This window comes from Giraffa tippelskirchi, chromosome 5, assembly GCF_054371585.1.
Source record: "Giraffa tippelskirchi isolate mGirTip1 chromosome 5, T2T-mGirTip1v1.2.pri, whole genome shotgun sequence".
In the NCBI taxonomy this organism is placed as follows: domain Eukaryota; kingdom Metazoa; phylum Chordata; class Mammalia; order Artiodactyla; family Giraffidae; genus Giraffa; species Giraffa tippelskirchi.
Genome location: NC_137279.1, coordinates 108,642,563 through 108,668,084, shown reverse-complemented (window position 1 = coordinate 108,668,084; position 25,522 = coordinate 108,642,563). Strand labels below are relative to the sequence as shown.

The 25,522-nt window shown below is 49.1% G+C and overlaps 1 protein-coding gene across 6 annotated transcripts in view; it reads right to left on the bottom strand.

Annotated features, from left to right (window-relative positions):
* Positions 1-499: 499 nt before the first annotated feature.
* Positions 500-25,522, bottom strand: part of SYT6 (synaptotagmin 6) — a 67,147-nt gene continuing 42,124 nt past the window's right edge. For 2 of the 6 annotated variants that reach the window (XM_081485729.1, XM_081485730.1), the window contains 4 exons: positions 14,136-14,256; positions 9,261-9,432; positions 7,955-8,084; positions 500-2,058 (listed from right to left, as the gene is read on the bottom strand). In XM_081485729.1, coding sequence (XP_081341855.1) covers positions 1,987-2,058; positions 7,955-8,084; positions 9,261-9,432; positions 14,136-14,256 — 495 coding nt within the window. In that variant the 3' untranslated portion in view covers positions 500-1,986. Of the gene's footprint in view, positions 2,059-4,042; positions 4,112-7,933; positions 8,085-9,260; positions 9,433-14,135; positions 14,257-25,522 lie in introns of those variants that run through there. The other 4 variants (XM_081485724.1, XM_081485728.1, XM_081485726.1 and 1 more) reach the window with 3 other exon arrangements.

Genomic DNA, 25,522 nt, shown 5'->3' with positions numbered 1-25,522 from the left:
TGAAGATGATGGATAGTTGCATGTGCATTTCGAGTTCACTTCTAGAAGGACCCCTTCACATTAATTTCCGGGCTCCTGACTCAGGAAGCCCGCTGTCCCCTTCATTGTTTCAGGACTTGTAGCATCTGCCTAATGATTGAAATGGCCATCTTGATGGGATTATTCTAGAGTCAAGAATGAAGCTCATGGACTGTTGGAAGTCTTTTCATGACCTTGAGTTTTTCCTCACTCTCAAGAGAATCCAGCCGCAAGATGACTTGACTAAGAAGGCCTATCGATCGTAGATCGTAAAACATTTGGGGAGAAAACTGGTCTTTATATCCGTGCCACATTAGCCCCAGCCTAAAGCTCAGTACAGGGTGAATTCTGGGTTTATCTATATTTTTTTAAAGCTGAAAACCTCTTTTGCCACAATATCTTGTTACCTCCTGCCCAATTTGGTCATCTTGAGGATTAGAAGACACTACTCAAAGTTACATCGACACAGAAATCTGATAACTTGACTTAAAACCAGGGTAGCTTTATTGAGTTGCTGCTCCTAAAGCATGTGTCACATATAAAGAGTAAGACACAAGGGGTGTGAACAGTTTTTACATTCTTGACCTTCCATTGTTGAAAGAAGCACTTCTTCAGCAGACCTGCCTCTTGTAAGTTACACACACAGCTCTAGAAACTGGCATTTCTCAGCTACGCACAGAAGTGAAGACCCACTCACGCATTTACCAGACTGATGGAGCAAATCAACCTAGTTCTAGGGGGTTGGTGGGAAGGCCACTAATTAACTCAATAGAAATGTACAATTACAATACAGAATAGTTCAAACATACTTTTTTCCTAAACTGAATTTGACCTACAGTAGAGATTTAAAGAAAAAAAAAATCCTTCACTACCACTGAAACAAACAAACACTGAAATACTTAATAATTTCTAGAACTAAAGTTTAAGATGAACATTGTCCCAGAGTCAAGGTGGCTAAAATAGACTTAAGCTGACTTGGTTTCAATCAAGAAGGTACTCTTCATAGAAAGATACGCTCCACCTAGTAGTTGGATTTCAAAACTCCCCATTCAGAAAAGAACATTTTAAGTAGGTTTTTCCTTGATCTGTTTAGGCATTTTAAACAGCTGCTTGATACTTCATGGAATTTGAAAGCTATGTATAACGCAGAAATCACTCCAGAACATATGTGCTTCCTTTTTTTTTTTTTACAAAGAAGGTTATTTTTGAGAACAAAGATTCTGTTTTCAAACAAATGTGGTCATTAACTGTGGCGCGCCAGAAAACATATGGCATGTTTTGTTTCAGCAGAACCGTTCCTAACGAACGTGACTCAGTTCCCATGAGGGATCAAGTCATGTTCAATTCAGGAGGAAAGTTCACAAGGACGGGGAGCCAGAAGCCCTGCACAACCAACCAGCTGAAGGCTCACAGATAGCTCTGAGTGCTCGCGATTTCAACATGGGACCAGGAGTCTGCACCTTGGTTTATGTCACATCAGCAAAGAGCTTCTAAGAGTCATAAGTCACCTTTGTAAAGGCTCTTGGCCAGATTTGCAGCTTCCCATGGGCCAATGAACAAAGCAGCCATTGCTCATCCTGCTCCTCCAGGGTTATGGAGCTCGGTGGAGACACAAAATTTCAGAAATTCAGACCACCTTCCCACCAAAGACGGCTATTTTACATTGTATTTAATAGAATCAACATATGGGCTCTCCCCTCTTTATTTTTCTCTTCTTTTCTTCTTGACAGCAGATCCATAAAAAGTGAAAGAACCATGAAAACATCACCTTGAGAGACAGAAAAGACTAAGACAGCTCTGACCACACGACAAGTGTCTCGGCCTTGGCTGACACAGGGGCAGCTAAGACTCCGCAGTGAGAGGCAGGCTGCCCCCGCTGCAGCACAACACTGTGTTTAGACGGTTGAACAAGTGCAAAAAGAACGCTGCTGAGTCTCGTTTGTGTAGCCCGGCCGCCGCCGTACAGGCTCATGGTGTCGGAGGTGGTTTCGGAGACGGGCACGAACTCTCGCTGTCGAAGCTGGCAGCTCGGTCTTGCCACTGCGAAGAGGGGGAAAAAGCACTTAGCCAATGCCAAGGGAATGTACATCTCAACTTGCCAAACTCATCTGGCCCATGCACTGAATCCACTTTTCTCCGGCTTTTTGTAAGCTTTTGTGAATTTTGCTGTTAGCCATGCAAAAAACAAGGAAAACAGCTTTAGGGCAGGGGGATGAATTGGGAGATTGGGATTGACATATACACACTATTGATATTATGTATAAAATAGACAACTAATGAGAACCTATTGTATAGCTCAGGGAACTCTACTCGGGATTCTGTGGTGTCTTAAATGGGAAGGAAATCCAAAAAAGAGGAGATTGTGTGTACGTATCGCTGATTCACTTTTCTGTACAGCAGAAACTAATAAAACAATGTAAAGCTACTATACCTCAATAAAAATTAAAAAAAGAAAACAGCTTTTGAGGTTCTAGTTTGGAAGACCTGGGTTTTAAAAAAGACTTGCTGTAGAGATAATGAAAGCTTTCTTTAGTGTGTGGAGTGTGTGTGTGTGTGTGTGTTAATGAGGTGCTATGACTGGACCATTTCTGAATGCTTCAGCCATTTTTCACACTGAAAATCAGATTTTGTTAGCAGCAGAAGAGGCCGTCTGCAGAGTGTGCCCTTACTGCCAAGAACCCGCAATCATGAATTATTAGCAATTTGTCTGGGAGCTGTTAGTACAGCTAAAACTCTGATCTTGCTTCCCCGCCGGCCTCTCCTCTTCAGTCTCTGTGCTTCCTGGGGGGCTTTACATTCGACTTGTGAAGAGGTAGGAGGCAGGAGGAGATGGCGGCCCCTGCCACTTTTGGGTACCCCCACCTTTTCCCCTCTTACTCTCCTGTCCCACAGGCTGCCACCCCTCAGCCCAGTTCTCACCCCTCTGTGAAGATGGTGAGATAATGAAGCGTAATGGAGGGAGGAGAGGACTGAGAGTGGATGACCACACTTGGTCATTGAACCCTTCTTTACACTTCAAAGCCAGGCAGAGCTGGAGCAATGCTTTCTGGGTGAGGATCTGACCCTGTGAATATTCTAGACCTGCTGTATAACTTCAAAGTGAGTCAATGTCCACTGCATACTCCATCCTTTCTGGGAGCAGAGGAAACTCAGGACAAGGCTCCAGCGAGAGAAGTTAGGCAGGTGGGTGAGATGGCGTTTCTTTCTTTCTTTTCTTTCCAGCTGTACCATGTCACATGCAAGATCTTAGTTCCCCGACTGGGGATCGAACCCGTGCCCCCCGCAGTGGGAGATCAGAGTCTTAAGCACTGGACCACCAGGGAAGCCCTGAGATGGCCTTTCTGAACCTGAAGCTCAGCCCCTTCTGTTTCTCTCGGGCTTTCTGGGTCTCCATGTGAAGTGACGGGGCTGAGAAGAAGTGGACTACGCCTTTGTGCAGTGTGTAGGGGTGGAATGGGGAAGGACAAGGTCCTGCCTCCAACCTCCACCTCACAACACAGCCTTTCTAGACAGAGCTGAGCCACTTAAGAATCAGACCATCCCAGCCAGCATCTCCCGTGGGAGCCCACAACACGGAGTTGAGACCCAGGCCTATTGATCACCTTCATGTTCCCAGATTGAAGGAATTCCTCTCTTTCAGTCCCTAGGCTCAGTTCTTCATGGTCCCTTTGTATCCCTGGACAGGCCAACTTGCAGATCTTTACAACTAACCAAAAAAGGCTGGTCCGGAGGTATTGACGACCAGCGTTACGTGACCTGAGCCTGAGCTCAGGTCCTGGAGACCGGCTGGGAGATTGCCCTGGCTAAATCTTTTGTTCTTGCAGATAAGAAAACAAGTATGCAGAGGAAGCCAACACAGCCAGTTAGGAGCAGAACTAGGATCTGAAATCAGGTCTACTAACTCCACACTCAGTATTCCCTCCACTTCATCCTGCAGCCACCTTCCCACCTGGACATACCAGGAGAAGGAGACACACGACGGAATAAGAAACCTAACCTCTTTGGGTCCATACCAGGTACTTACTCCTAACTCCAGGTGGCAGTCTCTCTGCTTGCAGCATCCACGTGAATGAAATCACAACCGAGGGTTTCCCTGGTGAAATATTTTAGATAAATAAATGTCTGGTTGTTGAGCCCACTGTGACTTCTGACTCAAGAGTTCTTAACCAGAAGGTGCCAAAAGATGGTTACCAATTTTCTTTCTATTCTTTCATTGAATAGACCTTCATTTTAGAAGTTCTACTTTTCTCTGTTACAACCTTTAACGTCACTTTTAACGTCGGTGAAAGGTACACTGCAATTACTGGCTTCTCCCCTGGGTAAGCATGCCACTTAAACAACCTGATGGATAGGCCAGTCCACAGGAGAAAAAACGAAATGGCCACATGGAGTATTTCTTTTTCTCTTTACATAATAGCTCAAAGAGAAGTCACACAGAGCATAATTGTTTATCCAGAACAAATGAAGAAGGCACACTGGCTCCCCTGCCAGCCTCTGATTTTTCCTGTGAAGATAAACAGGGAGGAAATGGGGTTCACGGACAATGGGAAGGTAAATGATTCCTGGCAGGCTTATTGTGGTGGCTCTGAAATAGCAGAGAACTTGTCCCCAGCACACCAAGGAAGGTGATTAGTGCAGGGTGGCTGTGGTCCAGTGAGATCTTTTATTGTTCTGAAATGGGTCAGATTCCAACAGATAGGTCCCATCCCTGGCAGGCGGTTTGAATTTGTCCCTTCATAGTAAAACGCCTTGGAGAAGATGGCTGGCTAACTTGGGCTCTGTATGTGGTGACAGCGATGACATGCAGCACTGAGCAGGAGTGCTGAGAGGCAAGCGGCCATAGTCACTGCAGGGGGAAGGTTGTTCGTTGCGGCTTAATCAATTTTTATTCATGAAAAAAAATCCCAGCAGGGAAAAATACCTTTTCAGTTAATTTGTTCCCTCAACCTGATTTTAAAACCCCAAACAAGTAAGTATGGTGTCCTCTGTTCTTGTTAATAAAAAAATAATGATCACAGAGCTTGAAACCCCTCTAAGAATGGTGCAATATAAACACAGTGGTTTCTAGATATGATGCCATTCATCTTCCTGGGGGTGGGAGAATAAAGTTTTTTGTTTTTTTTTTTAATGTATTATACAAATGGGAGAAACAAGTTCCAGGAGCCAAGTTCTTGCTCAATGTCCAGAACTGGACCAAAAAGGAGGCAGGATGTAAACTCTAAGGATGACTGAGATGATAAATATTCAAGTACAACGCATCACATGAACACAAGAAAGGCTTACTTTATATTATCCTTGTGGGTTTTTAGGTGCATCTTTATAAAGGGACTTCAACAGTGGGTGCTAAAAGCATAGGTACGCATTTTTATAAATTTGTACTGAAGAAATCCTAAGTTGCCAAGATGAATGCCATTCTCGGCTTCTTCATACAGAGACATGATCAGCTGAGCAGAAAACGGAAGGCTGGGGAGTTGGGGAGGGGCAGTCTTGGGAACCTGGTGTGCGAAGTCAATAAAAAAGTAAACCCAAAGGATATGAATCAATTTATTCTCTTTTCGTTTTCCATATACTGTTGCTTTCCCTTTGCTGTCTCATCAAATATTCATTTTCAAGGGCTTGGTTCTACTTTATCTTTCTTTTGTAGTCTGGACCAGGGAGTCAGAGTTCTCAAAGAAACAGGACTTGGAATCAATTATTTGGCTTAATTAGGTTGTATTCATTATGGAAAACGATTCTGGGGCTGAGTCCCAGCCCCACTGTACTACCCTGCACCCCACTTCCAACTCCAGCCACCGCTGACCGGTTACTCCAGTTCGTGTGAACAGACTAACCCAGTAACAGCAATGGGTTATTGTATCTTCAAGGTTAGAAAGGTGATACGAGATGTGGGCTCACTCTTCGTCCAGTCATTTTAGGTCAGAGTTTCTCAGAAAAGCTGAGATGGGAAAAGCTCACCCCTTCATTTTACCAACCAGGAAACTGAAGACCAGGTGGGGCAGTGAGGTGCCTGAGACCTCTCAGCTCCCGTTCCTTGCTCCTGCCTCTCTGCCTGCCTGAGCATTTTAGTGTACCTATTCTATCATTAAATATCTCCAAAGGATTTTAAAGGGGGAGGACAGTTGCCACGCCCCCTCCCTAGATTGAATAAGCACTGCAGTCAGTGAGGTGCTGGCTTCCCACTGGAGGCTCATGTGTAGGCGGAGGCTGATTGTGGGTACCTTACCCACACTTTGCAGAGAGGGCCTTCCGGGAAAGCAGGAGGGCCCAAGAGCTGGCCTCCCTCAATAAAGCTCCAGAGCTGTGGTAAAATCCAGGCAACCAAGAGATGGAAATGTGAGGTTTCATGCTGCTGGAGCACTGAAGAATTGATGCTTTTGAACTGTGGTGCTGGAGAAGACTTTTGAGAGTCCCTTGGACTGCAATGAGATCAAACCAGTCTATCCTAAAGGAAGTCAACCCTGAATATTCATTGGAAGGACTGATGCTGAAGCTCCAATACTTTGGCCACCTGATGCAAAGAGCCGACTCATTGGAAAAGACCCTGATGATGGGAAAGATTGAGGGCGGGAGGAAAAGGGGTAACAGAGGATGAGATGTTTGGATGGCATTACCGATTCAATGGACATGAACTTAGGCAAACTCCGAGAGATGGTGAGGGACAGGTAGGCCTGCAATCCATGGGATCGAAAAGAGTTGGACATGACTCGGTGACTGAACAACAACAACAAATGCTGCTGGAAGCAGGCTTGACCACCCTGAGCAGGAAAGGGAGCTGGTAGCTCCTCTGGGTTTTCTGCCTACATCTTTTCCGTGTCACAGAACATGGGGAAGGAGTTATTCTGTTTTTAAGGAGACTCTGCTTTTGAGCTGAGGGGCCATGTGGTTTATATTTTTTATTTATTTTTTTTAAGGTTTATTTTTTTATTAGTAGATTTTCCAATTTTTATACAGCTCTTGAGACTTCCTGGCTTGAAATCTATTGCTAATAAAATGAGTGAATGATCACCTCGCTTTCTAGGCTATGGACTGGAGTCTGAAAGACTCAAAATGAGGTTTAAAACTTTCCTCAAAGTTTTAAACTCCTGCCCATAGGCTTCGACCACCCCAACCCGTGTCCCAACTCATTTAAGAAAAAACAGGCCAAGAGACCATCAAGGTGATAAATGGCAGGATCTTAAACTGGTGGGGTTTGGTAGAGGTGGGGCAGATTGTCGATGTCACTGGAAGGAACATTTTCTTCGCAGTCGAGAAAGAAATAACTAGCTCAGGATTACGCAGCAAGTGGAAAAGGGCCAGGCCTGGAGCCCGTTTCGGGACTTCCAGGCAGTGCTGTGTCCATTACATCTCTGTTAGGATGTGGCTGGAAAGTGGGTCCTTGAAGCCACACTCTCTTCTCCAGCAGTGGGGAGAACCTACATTCATGACAGCGGAATCCTCTCTCTGGCCAGCTCCATCCACACAGTGAAAACTGCCACAGGATGGCCTGGCTAGAGCCTCAGGGAACTTACTGCTTGGACAGGGGTGAGATTTCCTGCCAGATTCTGATCTCACCCTCTTGGGGCTCTCTCCGAAATGGCTGACTTGGCTCAGGGACTCTGTGAAAGCATTCCTGGCCTGGCATGGTGAGCAGCTGGCCAGGCTTCCTCCAAGTCTTTATTCTCCATTTAGAACTCAGGGTCGCTTTCAATACACTCCACATCAAAGCCTTCTTGTCAAGCAGGTTCCCACTGTCTTCCTCCATTTCCTTCCTGCCTGTTACACCCTGGGTGAAAAGCGTGTTCCACCCCCCACACCCAGCCGCCTCCACCCCCACCAAGGACCCACAAAGGCGAGGTCTCGCAGCAGCCGACTGCCATTCTCTAGCCCGCGCTGCCATGCAGCAAACATGCCAAGGGCCAAGCGCGACCTCACCCACCTCTTTGAAGGATTTCTTTACCTCCACCAAGGAGTGCCAGTGTGCAATGGGCTTCCGTGGGTATGCCAGCATCTCGTTCCAGTGGTCCCTTCCCAGGCCTTCGGCGCTGATCCCCACACGACAGACTCCAATGATCTCATTGTGACCGACTCTAAGGGAGAAACAGAGGGCCTGGCATCAGTGACCAGACATGCTCTCAGAAAGCGAGGTCCCGCAGTCTGGGCCTCAACCCCGCTGGTCTAATTCAGAGCGCTGAGCTCTTTAAACAGATGCTTGGCAGGGCCTCAGGGTGCCAGCTGCAGTGAGACATTCCCCAGCCTCCTTGGATGGACTCTGGACACAGACAGATGAGCAAAAAGTTCTAACTTTGTTTGGAATCTCAGGAATGGTGGGCAGATGGCTTGACTTTGGGGAGTGGGAGTTTAAGTCTCTTCCTTTATTTGACTCAGCAAGTGCTTGAGACATCAGCACTATTTGGAAATAAATCAACCTACTCTGAATACCATTTCTCCACACCCAGCAGCTATGATTTGATTTATTCATTCAGCAAGAGCATCAATCATCACTCACATTTGTTCACCAAACACCTTCTATGCCTGAGAGCTTGTGCTAAAGATCCTGGATTGAGGCTTTACTGCATGGTTTTTTTTTTCCCTCCTTCAAGCATAAGTGACAACTGGAGAGAAGGAGGCACAGTGGCTGGAATAGTTGGAGAATCTGTCTGAGTCAGCCTTGACAGGAGAGCAGGATTTGAAAAGTGGAAGAGAAAAAACTCATACAAGGTGAGTGAAGTCAAGTTGGATGGATACCCTGGGTCCAGATCTGGAAGGTCTTTAGAGTTCAGGGGAAGAGCTTGGACAACAGGAGCCAATGATGGTTCTTGAGAAGGGCAGGCCCAGGAACAAAGTGATCTTTTAGGAAGGTGTGACTGGGTTGAGAGAGGGAGTGATGACAGCAGGGGTCAGTTTGGAGGCTGCACAGATATCCCTAAGCGGGAGTGGAAGCAGCAGTGGGAATGGAGAGGAGAGGGAGGGGTTCTCAAGGACAGATGCCAGAAGGAGGAACTGGAACAGTCAGGAGTGAATGCAGGTAAATTGATGGGTGGGGAAGCCCCTGATGGCAATGAGCCCTCTGGGAAGTGAAGCTTGAGCTTCTTTGGAAATCCATGATCTTCCTCAAACTCTTGTACCTCCCTGGGTGGAGCCAGATTTGAGGCCATTGAGTGCTTGAGCCACATGAACCACAAGGTCCAAGGTCAAAGAGCCCTGTGCTGTAATGGGGTGGGAGCGAGAGGCAGGGGATCATGGCCCCCTAGGACCTTACCTACCGATCATAATCCATAACGGAGATGAGCAGGCTGACTTGGTCCATGTTCTCCGGGGGAATGTCAAAGATGATGGCCTCATTGTAGACAGGGTTGAGGGTGTTCTTCTTTATGGTGGTTTTCTTTTTCTTCAGTCTCCGCCCGTCACAGAGCAGGGACACTTTGACATATGGATCTGTGCCCATGGGGGCAGCGGGAAGGGAAGGGAGCGTGTTAAGCAGATGTCCTCAAGCACCATTTGTGACAGAGGGATGAGAGCCCCAGACCTACTGTTGTTCTCAGATGGTATCAGTGGGATGTTAAAATAATTAAACCACCTTGTATTTATGTCGCACACCTGTCTCTGTGGACGCTCTGTGCTTCATAAACAGAGCCTTTAGCGACCTCAGGCTTTCTAGGAGAGTGTTTAATGGACTTTCGCTAATGGGGAAGCTGGCCCCAAATCAGACAGGAAACCTGCCCATGGTATGCAGTTCACGACCCTAAATCTCGGCTCCATTGTGGCTGGCTGGCTCCAAAGGGTGCTGAAGCTGAACAAAGGCACTCTCCTCCTTTTCCCTTCTTGGAGGTTTTTCTCTAAGGGCTTCTTGTCAGCATTAGTAACCAGAGGATAAAGTGGGTAAAAATAGAATTGATGACACCCAAGGAGTAGCCACAAGACAGAATAAATGAACAGCGACAGTCACAATGCTTGTGTGGTCCTCCCAACCTGACAACAGGATTATGGGTCTCATTGCTCCCTCAAGCTCACTTCTACCCAGCATCAGGGAGGGGAGGAGTGACCCTGCTCTTGGCCTCCCTGGAAACTGTTTCCTTCCCACTCTTGGCAGCGGAGGAGGAGGGGGCCATGGCCGGGGGACTGAGTGCCTCAGCCTCCTGGGACTCGGGGTGGCCGGCTGCCATTTCCTTTCTCAGTGTGATCTTGAAATCTCTCCAGCCCTCAAAGAGATGTCTTTTTACTGACCTCCCGTGCACCTCCCATCCTTGTCTCTTCTTTAGTTTTCTGAATGGGTATTTCACGCTCAGCTTCCTACCCTGAAATTTTCTACTCATCCAAGTGAAGCGACATCTATTGTATCTCACCGTGCAGGTGGCTCGGTCACCATCATAATTGTTATTTATGCTGCACAGCTCAAGACACAGGAGGGCAACTCACAGGTAATAACAGCTTTTGAGACACTGATGTGCTGAGACACCTTCTTGCCCAGAAGCCAGGGCTCATGAGACTCTGTCAGGAGGTGCAGGCCCAGCAGCCTGCTCCCTGGCTCCTCATTCACAAGTATGTGACTCTAACTCCTGGGCACCCAAGTACCCACGAGGACCTTACGCTCCCTGGGGAATCGTTCAGGTGGTAGAAGAGGTGTACAGCTTTGGGGAAGCTACAAAGAACCTCAACACCAGAAAAGAAACTCAAGCCTTAAAGGCAGTTCCATAGTTGCCCAGGTGCACTGCTGACTAACCAACATGACGACAGCAGCTGTGCCTTAGCCGTGGGGGTGCTTGGGTTTATGGGGGACCTGGGGAGACCACCAGGTGTTTAACCACCCTGCTGTGTCTGACAACCCATTGGCAAGGTTTCTCTCAGGAGGATGCTTGGTAAAAAGGAAGGGGGAGTTCCTAGAACTGCTGTGAGACAGCTTTCTCATGTCCTCAGGTTCTGTTCTCTATGGATATGCCCTGGACAGTGTTCAGGTCCAAGCAGACAAGTGGGAAAGTTACTTCCAAGACCTGTTGTTGACATGGCAACCTCTACACTTCTTAAGAGTGAACGTTGCCTTGGAAAGTGTCTTCAGGCTTGAGGCTGCCAAAGGCTGCTCATCCCCTCCCATGCCTATGTCCATACACTCCCATAGCGGAGCAAATGCCCACGTGGCCAGACTTAGAAATGTGTGACAGAGCCACCTGTTCCCTGGTGCTGCCAAGTCACTTCAGTTGTGTCCTACTCTTGCGACCCCTATGGACTGTAGTCTGCCAGGCTCCTCTGTCCATGGGATTCTCCAGGCAAGAATACTGGAGCAGGTTGCCATTTCCTTCTCCAGAGGATCTTCCCGACCCAAGGATCGAATCCTGTCCCCTGGGCCACTAGGCAAATGCCTGATGACTAACTGGGAGATTCTCAGCTTCCTTCCCCACCTCTATTCACTCCTATGAGGCATATCTAATTTATAAAATTCCGTGGGTATTTCCCTTGAAGGAACACATAATCTCACTATCATCCAAGAGGCTAAACAGAGACAGGACTGTTCCCTGGGTGGTTTGTGCTGGGGCAGAAGCTTGAGCTTCTAGTGGAATTCTGGCTCCAAGTGACCTTGAGGTCCTTTCCTCTCCAGTAATCTAGGATGCAGCTGAGAGAGGGGCACAAAGACCAGCAGTGTGTGTCAGCCTCCTTGTCATAAGGGGCATCAAATTCGGCATTTAGTATATGCCAGGCATTGTGCTGAGAGATTTATATATATCACGTCATTTAAAATGTCAATCCTATAAAATATTTATGATTATTCCCTTTTTATAGATAGAGAATTTGAGATTTGAGAGATTAAGAAACTTGCCTAAGATTTCAATTTAGGTCTGACTCCAAAGTTTACATTTGTAACCACTAGACTCAAAGTAGTGCAGACTAGATGTGGCAGAGATGGGTGGGTGTACTCACTCACCATCCTTTTTGGGGGTACTGATCCTTATGATTATTTTGTATTGTTTTTTATGGTCATGGTTCCAGTGGATAGGCTTAGGGAATTGATTCATGAGTAGTTTAGATCAAGGAGAACAGAAAGATCCTTGGTTTTAGAGGTCAATGTCATATAAATCAAGAACAGGCAATTAATGAGCTCCCTGCACCCCTGAGTTTAGTCCAACAGCAAAGCAATCTGGGTTGAAGGCAAACTCAAACTTATCCTCCAAAACAGGAGATCAAGTTTGAGAGACCGCTGGCATGAGTGTCCCAGGTGCATCACCCTTTGACAAAGCTACCCATTCATTCATCATTCAATACATACTTATTTAACGCTTATTATGTGCCATGAACTGTCCCAGACACTTGCTTACATCAGTGAACAGATGGAAATTCCTAGCAAAAAGAGGACCCTTGAATCTTCAGAATCAAGCTGAGATGTAATACCAGATTCCAAATGAAAACAAACAAAATACCCAATTCCAAACCCAGGTAGAAAAGAGAGGCAATCATAAAAGAGAGGTTAGAACTTCTTAGCATGAGAAAAGGCTCTCACTCCCAACCCTCATGATGTGCAACAACCCACATGATTATCTTGGTAGCTTTGCTGTAAGCACTCTCTATCTAGCACATCAACTTAATTACACCAGAGAAGACAGCGTGGGGACTTGGGGAGCAAAATCCTATTTCCTTCAGCAGTTTTGAGAGTCCTCAATGAATTTCTGTCCCTGCACACACTTATTTTGTTATTAAAATGAAATCTACATTGGTTGCATTTTTGTAGAAAGCCAGCTTGCTGCTGCCTAAGAGCCTTGCACGTGTTGGAAGAGGTTCTTTAAGCTCCCCACCACGTTCTGACATGTGGTGGTAGCTTCTGTGGAAGGAAAAGCATCAGGGCAGGCACTTTCAGGGGCAGCTTTCAGCCTGGAAGTCATGAGGGATGCACAGAGACGTGGGGGTGGCAGTGGCGGGGGAGCTCTGGGAGCAGAGGCATTCAAAGCCGCCACAAATACACCTGACTTCAGCGTTTCTTGACCACCCTTCCCTGAAACCTCATTTTCCAAAGCCTAATATCTCATCTTCTTCCAACTGCACCAGGTTGGGTCTGGGCCCAGATGTGTTCATCTGGATCATCACCTCTTTACAGCAACTGTGATTGCACTAAGGAAATAAAGAACGAAAGGGAAAATCTTCCATATACTCCCAGCCAAGTTCAGAGGCACCTCTGAAGTGGATTTATGTTTGTAATCAGAATCTGGAGAAGAGCCTCTTAGGAGGGAGTTTTAGGGAAACAAACCAAGCATTTGCTACTCTGAGTGCAGCCCAGGCTATTCTACATGCCTGCTCCTTGGAACGCTCCACCCTCTACCACTTCTTGGGCTAATTTGAGTCAACTCAGGGCAGAAGGTTCCTGAGACTCTGCTGTTATATTACAACCCAAAACCCTGCACAATGACCACAACTTGCAGAATTGTGGGGAAGGATCAAACCTCTGACATTGTGTCCAGCCTGCAGGCTCTGAGGCTGCCTCCAAACCAGCGTCTCCTCAGTTGCTAGAACGGCACTTGTCTCTCCTGTGGTACCTAGCGGCTCTCCTGGTGCTGAGACAGAGGCCCAGAACCCTGTAGGAAAACCTCAAATACAAATGCACTTTGCTTTTCAGTGACTCTGTTCCTCTGACTCACTACAGGGCTGCTGCAGGGCTTCGTGGATCAACAAACACTTAAGACACTCAAACTTGACATAACTCTTGGAAGTCCTGAGGCCTCACACCAACTAGAAAGATTTTTCCTTCTTATTTTTTCCTCCTATTTATTTGGTTCTTATCCTCTCTATCCTCCAAGAGAAGGAATGATTGTAATAGCTAATATCTACTGACTGCTCAGTCACAGAGTTGGACACGACTGAGCTACTGAACAACAGCAACTGGCTGCTTATTAGGTGTCTGGCTCATTTCTAAGCATTTACATGAATTAACTTGTTTATCCTTAAAGCAACCTGTGTAAGGTTTTTTGTCAGGAAACCAAAACATTACACAGCAAGAAAATTGCAGAATTGCTATTCAAAGCCAAGCCATTTGCCTGCAGGGCTGTGCTCCAATCGAAGAATACAGGCAATTCCTCCCCCTTCTCTCTGAACATCTCTCCACATCCTAAAGTCTGGACTGTAGAGAGGCCATGTGGCAAGCACCTGGGTAGGAGAGGTACCTGAGTAGCCTGTGATGTCCATTGCCTTGAGGTTCCGGCATTTGATCACGGTGAGGGTGAGCCTGCCTGCTGTGGGCAGGTAGCAGAGGGAGAACATGATCTCCCCCAAATCCACACTTTCCTGCAAAGAAGCAGACAGGAGGGGAGGTGAGGGCCGGAGCCCAGGAGAAGCTCTCTGAGGCAGAGTACTATAAGGCCAGATGGTCTGGCCTCCATCCTGGGAGTAACTGGGTATAAAAGGCAGTAATAACGACATTGGCTCTTCAGCAGACACTGTCCTCTTCAACTTTCTTTCTCAGCTCTGATCAGACTCTGGTCCTGGTCCTCTCTCTCCTGCTTTGGCCTCATCTGCCCTACCTGTGCCCTTTGGCTGCAGCCCCTCCAGACCACCAAGCCCTTGGGGGCCCAACCCTATTTTCCAGCTTTCCCTTCTCAGTCACTTGAGCCCTTGAGTCCCCACCCTGCTGGCCTGTGGTCATGATAGTATCCTGTAACAAGACCCACTCTGGCCAGCAGGGGTCCCCTCTCCCAGCATATCTGATTCTAGCTCTCAGCTCAGTCATTCTTCATGAGGCCCTCTGCCTTGGAAGCTTCTTTGTGTCCTAAGTCTCTTCAGTTGTGTCCAGCTGTTTGTGATCCCATGGACTATAGCCCTCCAGGCTCCTCTGTCCATGGAATTCTCCAGGCAAGAATACTGGGGTGGGTTGCCATGCCCTCCTGCAGGAGATCTTCCTGACCCAGGGACTGAACCCTTCTCTCTTGAGTCTCCTGCATTGGCAGGTGGGTTCTTTACTACTAGTGCCACCTGGGAAGCCCTGGCACCTTCCTTGCCTCTCCTGAAACACACCTAGCACTCCAACTTCCAGGCTTGCGCGTGGAAGCACAAGGAACCAGGACCTGCTCAGGACATGGTACTGACCAAGAAGACATACACTTGCCATTCCATGTTTGTGCCAGGTCTTGGATCCACTCTGTCCTTATGTGTGGTCATGCTTCAGCTATGAACCCAGCCTGGAGCATTATACCCTACTGCCTCTTCTGACCCCAGAAGCATCATGACCAGGGATCCCAGAAAGTTTCTGAGCAACAGAGAATAGGAAAACTTCAAAGATGGTAAGCACGTCCGACTGTTGAATTAAACAGCACTCTGCTGGACTGCCTCCTCTTCCTGTTCCCCAGCTGACAGAGGAGGGTGCTATCACTGCAAAATCTCTCTCTCAGGCTCTGAGGCTGACTTGGGGCTCCAGGACGTAGAGATGTTTCCTCCCGTAAAGCCCCCAGATCCAGGGTGGAAGAGGAAGAAGTCAAGGTTTGGGGTGGCTCTGATTTCAGGCTGGCTGGGGAGGCCTCCTGGAGGAGGTTGACTTCAGAGAAACAGAGCAGTCAAGGATTGTGCCAAGGTTTTTGTCTCTTCTCCTCACAAAGAACCACCCTCTACTGGGGACTCTGAGAGACTCCTGACACTTGGCCCCTCCAGCAGAATAATTCCCCCACCCCTTCCAGAGTGCTTGGTCCCAATGCTTTCCTCTAGGTGGCACTATACCCACTCTTTCCTTAGCCCAAGATTTGTCCTTTTTCAACCCACTCCCAAATCAAATCCCAGGAGTAGCAGATGAATCCACCCAGCTCCCTGGACAAGAAGCGGGTGGGGGTATTGTGGACTGGGGTGAGGGGTGGAAGGGTGGTGTCTGGCTGGGGCAGAGCTAGACACACTGTAGAGAGAGCTACCACCTCCCCACACACACACCCTAGTACATGGAGCCAAGACCGAAACCCATGAACTGTGCCCTGTGAAGCTCTTCTGTGATGGGCATTTCCACCTTTGAGGCTCACAGTGACTGTGCAAGGCCGAGTGTATTGTCATTATTCCCTCCATCTCACAGATAAGAACTCAGTGGTTAAATTCAGGTGTAATGTCCTGACCAGGCTTGTGCAGCTGGTAGGAGGCACAGCTGGACTCCAACCCTCACGATAGCAGCCCACCTAGGGAACATCTCAAGGTAACCCTGGCTCCTCTAGACCTTAGACCACAACTTCACCTGTTCTTTCCATTTGGATTTACCGAGCCCCTGTTAGACGCTCCATGTTTTGTGGAGAGTGTGCTGTCCCCCTCAACACACATGCAGCCTAGAGGGGTGTAACCAGTTAAAAGAAGGTGCCAAGAGGATTTCCTTGGTGGTCCAGTGGCTAAGACTCTGTGCTCCCAATGCAGAGGACCTGAGTTTGATCCCTGGTTGGGAAACTAGATCCCACATGCTGCCACTAAAGATCCCAAATGGCAGAACTAAGACCTGGTGCAGAGGAAGGGAGGGAGGGAGAGAAAAAAGGAGGAGGGAGGGAGAGAGAAGGACAGGGAGGGAGAGAGAAAAGGAGAAAGGGAGAGAAGAAGGGAGGAAGAAATAAAGGGAGGGAGGGAGAGAGAAAAGGAGAAAGGAGAGAAGGGAGGGAGGGGGGAAAGAAGGAGCCAGGATCTGCATCTCTCTCAGGTGCATCTCCTGTCTCCCTCCGGAGTCCCCTAGTCCAGGGAGGGAGAAACAGGAAGTGGCCCATGACAAGTGGCACAGGGCAGCGTGACTGTCCCCTCAGGCAGCAGGGGCCAGGTCAGCAGTGCACCTGGCTGAATGTTCCATCTCTGGAGGAGGCACCGAGCTACAAGGAGGACCCCAAATCCCTTGATTTCCTTATAACCCTCCAAGGTTCAATCCTGCCCAGTGTTCAAGAAATCGGTTCAGCCTCAATAACAGCAAGAAGAACCAAGGTTATTGCATGAGTACCACGTGCCAAGTCCTTTGCTAAATTACCTCCGTGAGTCTCACCACAGCCCTGTGGGGTGGGTGATCTTAGTACCCCCACCGCATGCAGGAGGAAATGACTGGTGAAGTTAAAGCGACTTGCTGAGGTCAAATGAGTGCTCTGGGGCCAGGCTTTTATAGGCCAGGACTGCTGCCCGAATGCCCTCGATATCGCCCCCTGTGCAGCTTCCAGAATCAAGACCCATCCTCCTAGCTTGCATTCTGGACCCTTAAGGATTAGTCCTGTCCTACCACCTCACCTGATTATTTTTCTGTATTTCTCCTCGCCAACACTCTGCTCCAACCAGCCAGTGTATCTTTGGTCCCTTTGGCCAACATGCCTCCTCTTCCTGTCTTTGTTTGGATGACAATCCCATGCATCTTGGAGGGCCCAGGGCCACGCCCCTCACAGGGACCCTCACCCAGGGTCCAGCCCATACTGAGCATGTGTCCCCATGTCCCTGCTGCACTTTCTGCCCCTGAGGTGCTCACAGGGGTGAACGAGTCCCTGCTTTGCTACAGCCAAGCCCTCCTATAGCGTCCAGGGACTAGAGGCCCCTTTGGGGCAGGGGCTTCGCTTTACACCTACTGTGCTTCAGAGATGCTTGATAGCCCAAGAGGAGCTACACAGACAGAAGAACCCTCGAAAGGAATGATTCTCCATATCAATGTTACCATCAAGTTAGGGCCCTGGTAAGCAATCTAGAAGTTCCCAGGGTCCCTGTGAGCGTGTGCTCAGTCGCTCAGTCATGTCTGACTCTTTCCTGTGAGAGGAGTGAGCACAAGGCTGCTGTCATGTTTTCCCACTCAGCCACCTGACAGATGCAGAGTGAAGCCTTCAAAGGCAGTCTTTTCGCAGGAGTCTAAGCTGGTTTGTTTGTGAGCTTGGGAGACTTGCCTGGGGCTGTGGGAGAGCCCTCAGGGTGAGCGGAATCCCCTGGGGCTCTGTGGGCCGCCTTCAGAGATGATTCCCTCCAGGGACAGCACAGTCAGCGGGCTCCTCCTTCCTCAGTAGAGCCGCCAGCTGGTGGCACACGAGGTGCTGAGTCTGCAGCCAGACTTGGAACTCCCCACCCCCCTTCTGGTTCCTGCACCCAACAGTGAGTTCCACCCTCCATCACTGGGCCCCAACAAGCAAAAGGAGTGTATCAAGAGTCCACTACGACTTGGGGGAAGAGAAAAAACTGGGGCCAGGTGGCCCGAAGTCCAATCTTGGACCTCCTGCTGTGGGTGATTGGGCCTGATGGCAAAACAGCTACTCTTGGTTCAGTGGGTCAAGGCAAATATTAATTCCCCTGCACACGTAGACAGCAGTGTGTGATCGGTCGCTTCAGTCATGTCCGACTCTTGTGACTCCACAGACTGTAGCCTGCCAGGCTCCTCTGTCCATGGGGATTCTCCAGGCAAGAATACTGGAGTGGGTTGCCATGCCCTTCTCCAGGGGATCACCTCTACCCAGGGATCGAACCTACATCTCTTATGTCTCCTGAATTGGCAGGGGGCTTCTTTACCACTAGCGCCACCTGGGAAGCCCTTGTAGACAGCAGAGGACCGGGTTACTTGATAAAGGAAAATAAATAGTTTACTTTTGAGTACATAGATGGGGCTAAGCAGACAGAAAGTCAGCATCTCCCGGAGGCATCTTTCTCTCTGGAAAGCCAAGCCCAGCTTGGCCCCATGAGCAGCCTTGCAGAGTCCTCTCAGCACCACTCGCTTTCTCAGGAGGTTTCAGATCCCGCACACTTGCCAGCCTTTTATCCTCACTGAGGATGTTTGTGGCTTTGGCTTTAATAAAACTAGGGGTGACCAGGGGCTGCAGAACAGCCAGCGCATTATTGCTTTCATTTTCACCTTCTGTCAAGAGAGGCCACCATAGGGCCCCTGACTGGCAATGAGCTCCCTGGTGCAGAAGAGGTCACTGCTGTCCAGAAAGCAGAAGACTCCAACTTAGCCCTCTGCACTGCTGATCCAAGGGGCTGATAGGGTGGGTCTGAGCCCAGCAGCAGCTGGTGAAAGTCTTGGCTATTGCTTGGAGAGGGGCAGGCCTGCAGCCAGGATGTTAGCGCTTGGAGAATCCTGTCCTTAATTGCATGAAGCCTGTCCACCTACATCATTGCCCATTCTAGTAGCAATCTCCTTAGCTGCTGCGCCCAGATGTTTGGGCAGTAAGTTTGTAAAGGCCCATCCACTGTACCGCATTGCCCTTGCTGTTTCCCCAGGAGTCCATCTGCAACAGCTCATTAAAGCATTTTTCTCTCCTTGATGCACTCACACAGCCCTAGGTGTAGAAAAAAAAATTTCCTATCCGTGGACTGCCCAGGAGAGACTGGGACTTTATTTAGTCCCTCCACCACTAAGTACTCAGGCTTGTCATTTCACATCTCTGGGCTTCGGTCTATAAAATGAGAGCATTACCCCAGATGCTATAGCCTTAAGGTCCCTGCCAGCCATAAAAACCAAGCATTCAAACTGGAAAAATCCATCATCAGCCATCACCAATTAAGATGGTCCAAGGATGCCTAAGGGCTTCCCTGGTGGCTCAGAGGGTAAGAATCTGCCTGCAATACAGGAGACTGGGGTTCAATCCCTGCGTAGGGAAGATACCTGGAGAAGGGAATGGCAATACACTCCAGTGTTCTTTCCTGGAGAATTCCATGGACAGAGGAGCCTAGTGGGCTACAGTCCATGGGGTTGCAAAGAGTTGGACACGACTGAGCGATTAGCACTTTCACTTTCACACTTTTAAGGATGCTTAACTGGTATCTGTCTGTTTACCCACCTCAAGGTATCCAGGAACTTTGTTTTGAAATTCATATGCTCTCATTCCTTCCATTCCCACTGCCCCCCACCTGTTTTGTTCTTCTCCAGGGCTGGCCTTCTTCCTCTTAAATAGGCAATGAGTGGCGTCAATGCCTCTGTGTCCGCCTGGGGAATCCAGGCTGAGCGAAGCAAGAACGATGTTTCCCCATCTCGTAGAGAACACTTCTAGTCTCTTAATCATTAAGTGGCTTGTCTGAATCGCTCAGCATCAGCAGAGAAGTATCCACTACACTTTCAGAAAAGTCACAGGAGAGTAAAAGGATCTTTGAAGCACTGGGCAGGAAGTGCTGTTAAGTTACCCTGGGGCTGGGGGGCTGGAAGGGAGATGGGGTGGAAGCCAATTTGGCTTCAATGGGTAAAGAAAGAGCCAGTGAGCAATCCCTCTGTGTAGGCCTGGGGCTTGGAATCGAGGGTAGAGATGAGTCAGATGTGGAGGCTGGACGCTGGGACTGATATCCACCCCCACGGCCCCCCAGACCTCTTCAGAGCCCACGCCATGACCAAAGCTTCTATTTGACTGTGGGGATTTTATGATGAATGCAGTGTTCTCATTAGATGGGGGGCTCTGTGGGAGCAGGGATACGGACTGGTTTTACTCATCATCAATCCCCCATGTCTAGCCCAGGGCCCAATTCACAGTAAGAGCTCAGGAAATACTGGCTGATGAAGGAATGGTTGAGCCAGTGGACTTGAGGTCAGGCAACTCTGGGTCCAGGGTCCAGCTCCGTTTATGAGGAGTGTGACTTACTTTAATCCTTTTCTAGTCTTGGTTTTCTAATCTGTGAAATGGGGCTAATAACAGTACCTACCTCCTAAGGTTGTTAAATAAAGATTAAACAAGGTAATTTGTGCCAAGTGCTTAGCACAGTGCCTGGCACACAGTAAGCACTCAGAAAGCATTAGCCATGATTATAATTTATTACGACTATCACAACTACTATTATTGAAAGCTCACAGTCTTGGTATAAGGCAGGAGAGAGAAAGGCACATAGGTAAGCAGCAGTGTCTGGCTTGATCAGTGCTGTAGGAGAGCTGTGGACAAGATGTGGGACCTAGAGGAGGAAAAAAGGAACTCTGCCAGGAATTTTAGGGTAGGCTTCCCAGAGAGGGTGATACTCAGTAGGATCTGAGGTGAGTGAAAAGAGCTTATAGGAGAAGAAATAAGCAGGAGGTTCTCAGGCAGGTGTCATTGGGTGCATAAAGACAGAGGAGAGGCATGGGAGTCCATCAAGGCTAGAGGGCAATGTGGACCACAGGGCAGGCTGAGAGCAGCCCAGACCAGGCTGGCGTGTCTGCCTCAGGGCCCACACCGCACAGTTTGCCCTTGACTCAGCAGGTGACTGAGACCTCTCTACACCTGCTCTTCCATCCCTATTTCCCTCTCAGGCCACAGCATCACTTTCCACCTAGGCACCCACACCAGAGACCATCTTCACCTGTGTCATCCATTCGTTACTGCCTACAAAATGTTTCCAAATACAGGGAGACAATAGTAATGAGACAGAGTCCCAGCCCTCCAGGAGCCTGTGTTCTGGGGGAGGGAGACAAAACTCAAGTAAGCAAAGAAAGTATTGTAGGGTGCTGAGTGAACCTGGGCAGGGACAGAGGGTAAAGAGTGGGGGGCAGGGTGGAGGCTGTTCAGACAGAGTGGTTGGGAGGCCAGTCAGACCTGAGAGAGGGGGGAGGTGGACTGCCATGAGGGGACAGCAAGTGATGCCACGGGAGTGGCATGCGGGGAGGGGAGGGGTGGTTGCTGTGCTGGGGAGCAGTGGGGGAGGGAGGCAGGGCCAGGTCTCAGAGGCCCTGAGGGGTGTTTGGATTTTCTCCCCCATGGAAAGCAGGACTTCGGCAGAATTGCAGAAAAAATGGGTGGCCGGGGAAGAGTGGATCCCTGGGTCGGGAAGATCCCCTGGAGGAAGAACTGGCAACCCACTCTAGTCCTCTTGCCTGGGAAATCTCATGGACAGTGGAGCCTGGCGGGCTACACTCCATAGGGTTACAAAGAGTCAGACATGACTGAAGCGACTTAGCACACACGCTCGGGGAAGAGAAGTTGATAGGATCCCAGCTTCCTAGCCCTCCTGTGGTCTCCATATCCAGTCAGTTTCCCAGCCAGGCTGTTCTGCCCTGTAAGAGTCTGCAGACTCTTAGGCCTGCTCCTCCCCTCCCCTCCGCACTACCTTAGCTCTGACCCATACCAGGACCTCCCAGTTTTCTGACTCCCTCCTCCAACCCCCTGGTGGCTCACATGGTAAAGACTCCTCCTGCAATGAGGGAGACCTGGGTTCAATCCCTGGGTTGGGGAGATCCCCTGGAGGAGGAAATAGCAACCCACTGCAGTATTCTTGCCTAGAGAATCCCCATGGACAGAGGAGCCTGGCAGGCTAAAGTCCATGGGGTTGCAAACTGTCAGACACAACTGAGCTACTAAACATAAGCACAGCCCCCAACCCCTCGGATCTATCCTCCTCGCTGTAATCAGAGGGTTCTCCTGCTTCAAATCGTTCAGTGGCCCCCCATTCCAAGCTAGTTTTATAGTTGGAAAACTCTTCTTCAAATGAAATATACACAATGGATGAAAAGTGGCTAGAAATGAGGCAACCCTGAATATTCGTTGGAAGGACCGATGCTGAAGCTGAAGCTCCAATACTTTGACCGCCTGATATGAAGAGTCGCCTCATTGGAAAAGACCCTGATGCTGGAAAAGATTGAGGGCAGGAGGAGAAGGGGACGAAAGAGGATGAGATCTGTTCGGTTCAGTCGCTCAGTCGTGTCCGACTCTGTGACCCCATGGACTGTAGCATGCCAGGCTTCCCTGTCTATCACCAACTCCCGGAGTTTACTCAAACTCATGTCCATCAAGTCGGTGATGCCACCCAACCATCTTATCCTCTGTCGTCCCCTTCTCCTCCCACCTTCAATTTTTCCCAGCATCAGAGTCTTTTCCAGTGAGTCAATTCCTTGCATCAGGTGGCCAAAGTATTGGAGCTTCAGCTTCAACATCAGTTCTTCCAAGCAACTTTCAGGACTGATTTCCTTTAGGATGGACTGGTTGGATCTCCTTGCAGTCCAAGGAACTCTCAAGAGTCTTCTCCAACACCACAGTTCAAAAGCATCAATTCTTTGGCACTCAGCTTTCTTTATAGCAACTCTATCCACACATGACTACTGGAAAAACCATAGCTTTGAATAGACAGACGTTTGTGGCAAAATAATGTCTCTGCTTTTTAATATGCTGTCTAGGTTGGTCATAGCTTTCCTTCCAAGGAGTAAGCGTCTTTTAATTTCGTGGCTGCAGTCACCATCTGCAGTGATTTTGGAGCCAAAAAAATAAAGTCTGTCACTGTTTCCATTGTATCCCCATCTATTTGCCATGAAGTGATGGGACTGGATGCCATGATCTTAGTTTTCTGAACGTTGAGCTTTAAGACAACTTTTTCACTCTCCTCTTTCACTTTCATCAAGAGGCTTTCTAGTTCCTTTTCACTTTCTGCCATAAGGGTGGTGTCATAAGGGTGAGGTTATTGATATTTCTCCGGCAACCTTGATTCCAGCTTGTGTTTCATCCAGCCCGGCATTTCGCATGATGTACTCTGCATATAAGTGAAATAAGCAGGGTGACAATATACAGCCTTGACAAACTCCTTTCTCGATGTGGAACCAGTCTGTTGTTCTATGTCCAGTTCTAACTGTTGCTTCTTGACCTGCATACAGACTTCTCAGGAGGCAGGTCAGGTGGTCTGGTGTTCTCATCTCTTTAAGAGTTTCCCACAGTTTGTTTTGATCTACAGTTTGTTGTGATCTCTCTGGGTAGAGGATGAGATGGTTGGATGAAATCACTGACTCGATGGACACGAGTTTGAGCAAACTCTGGGAGATAGTGGAGGACAGGGAAGCCTGGCATGCTGCAGTTCATGGGGTCACAAAGAGTGGGACAAGACTTAATGTCTGAACAACAACACCCAGAGTTAAGTGTCGCCAAGAGTCGGACACGACTATACCACCACCACTGCCCAGAATCCCTACCTTCAACCCCTCAGCCTACTTTCTTGGAGCATCTAGGAGTCAGGGTGAAAATCACTCACCCACAGCACCCAGGTCACTCAGGCTTCTTCATGGTTTGGTCCTTGCCTTTCTTGCCAATCATTCCAGTCCAGGTGCCCTATCATGGGCTGTTCCATCCTAAGTGCTCATACATGCCGAGTCATATAAATTTCACAGAAGCCTTATGAGATATATGCTATGATTATCTGCATTTTCTTCATGGGGACCCTGACGTACCTTGAGGCTCTTCCTCCAGCCCAGCACACAGCTACTCCGTGGCAGAGCTGGGATGTGACCCCAGGCAGCCAGGTTCGAGAGCCCACAGTTTTGGCCACTACAACATCCTGTCTCTCTACAGCTCCCCCTCCCAAACACCAGGTTCTTCTGTACCTTCACGCCTTGGCCCTGCTCTTTCCATTGCCTGAAATAACCTCTCCTCCCTCCTGACTGTCCTGGACAACACTCGTCTTGCCAGCCCAGCTGTCCTGTTCTCTCCTCTTGGGTCCCTTCTCCTCACTCCTCTGGTCAGGCTTGGGGTGTCTCCCATGGTCCCTGGGTCTCATGGCCTGGGGACGGGCGTTACAAAGGCTTTGAAGCAAGGCAGGGCACATCTGAGATGCAATCAGCAGGATCTGGTGACCCACAGGATGAGGGGGCTGCAGTGGAGGAGAGCAGAAACCAACATTCCTTCCACCGCGCACATCCCCCAAGGCTGGATCAACTCTCTGCTGAGGGAGAGGAGCCGAGAGGGTGGGTGCTTCTCCTTGGGTGCCACGAGGGGGGGTCCTGCTGTGAGCACCGGGCTGGCTGACGTGGGCTGTTCCCTGCTCCTCTGGGGGCCTGGGCTTGCAGGGCTGGGGAGAACGCCACATGCTGAGGGTGGCCCGGGTGGAAGGGTGGGCTGTGTCTGTTGTGTTGCTCGGGCTCCCTGCTGGGAGCCGAGGCCACTTCTGTTTGTTCTGACTTCCATGCCTGCTTTTTCTCTCAAGTGCTCTCTGCCCCAAGGGCTTTGCAGCGTTATGAATAAATGATCTAGCAAAATGGAGGCAACTTAAACGAACTCCATACACTCCAGCTGCAGCCCATGTTGTGGGCACAGAGAGCTTGGGACTGGTCGATGGAAAAGAGAGAGACCCTCAGGCTCACAGAGGGCAGAGAGGCGAGAGAAGTGGGTGTGATCCTCGAGGTGGGCTCGGTCCCGGGGACACCTCCAGACACGACAGCACATCAGTGGGTGGCAAGTGCTTCTCTATCTGAGCATCTTCAGGGAAACAGCTGGTCTTATTTAGGAAACTTTTTCACAGCCTCTCCTTCAGGAACCTGCCCTTGAAAAGAGGTTTAGCGTTTGGCATGCACCATTACTTTTGGGCAAATATCCATGAGTCAGAATCACACTGGGAGGTATAGATCTCTTCCTAATGACTTTTTAAAAGGTGGGCGGAGAGGGAGAGGGGCTACGAGGGGGCAGAAGGAGTTTGAGGAGAGCAGAGTTTGGGGAAGTTCCAGAAGAGATGGAGGCCATGCCTGGTCAAGCTGGAGAGTCTGCCCCACTCGTGCCTGTCTGGAGAGGCCAGGGCCAAGGACCTCACCTCCGCTCTGGTCCATCCACAGGCATCTTCGCTAATGACAGAGAGGAGTAAATGGCACATTAATGAACTTAATGATGAGCATCTGTCTTCATTTCTTGCCTCAAATGGTCCTGCCGCGTGGCTGTCAAACAGCTGTCAGTTT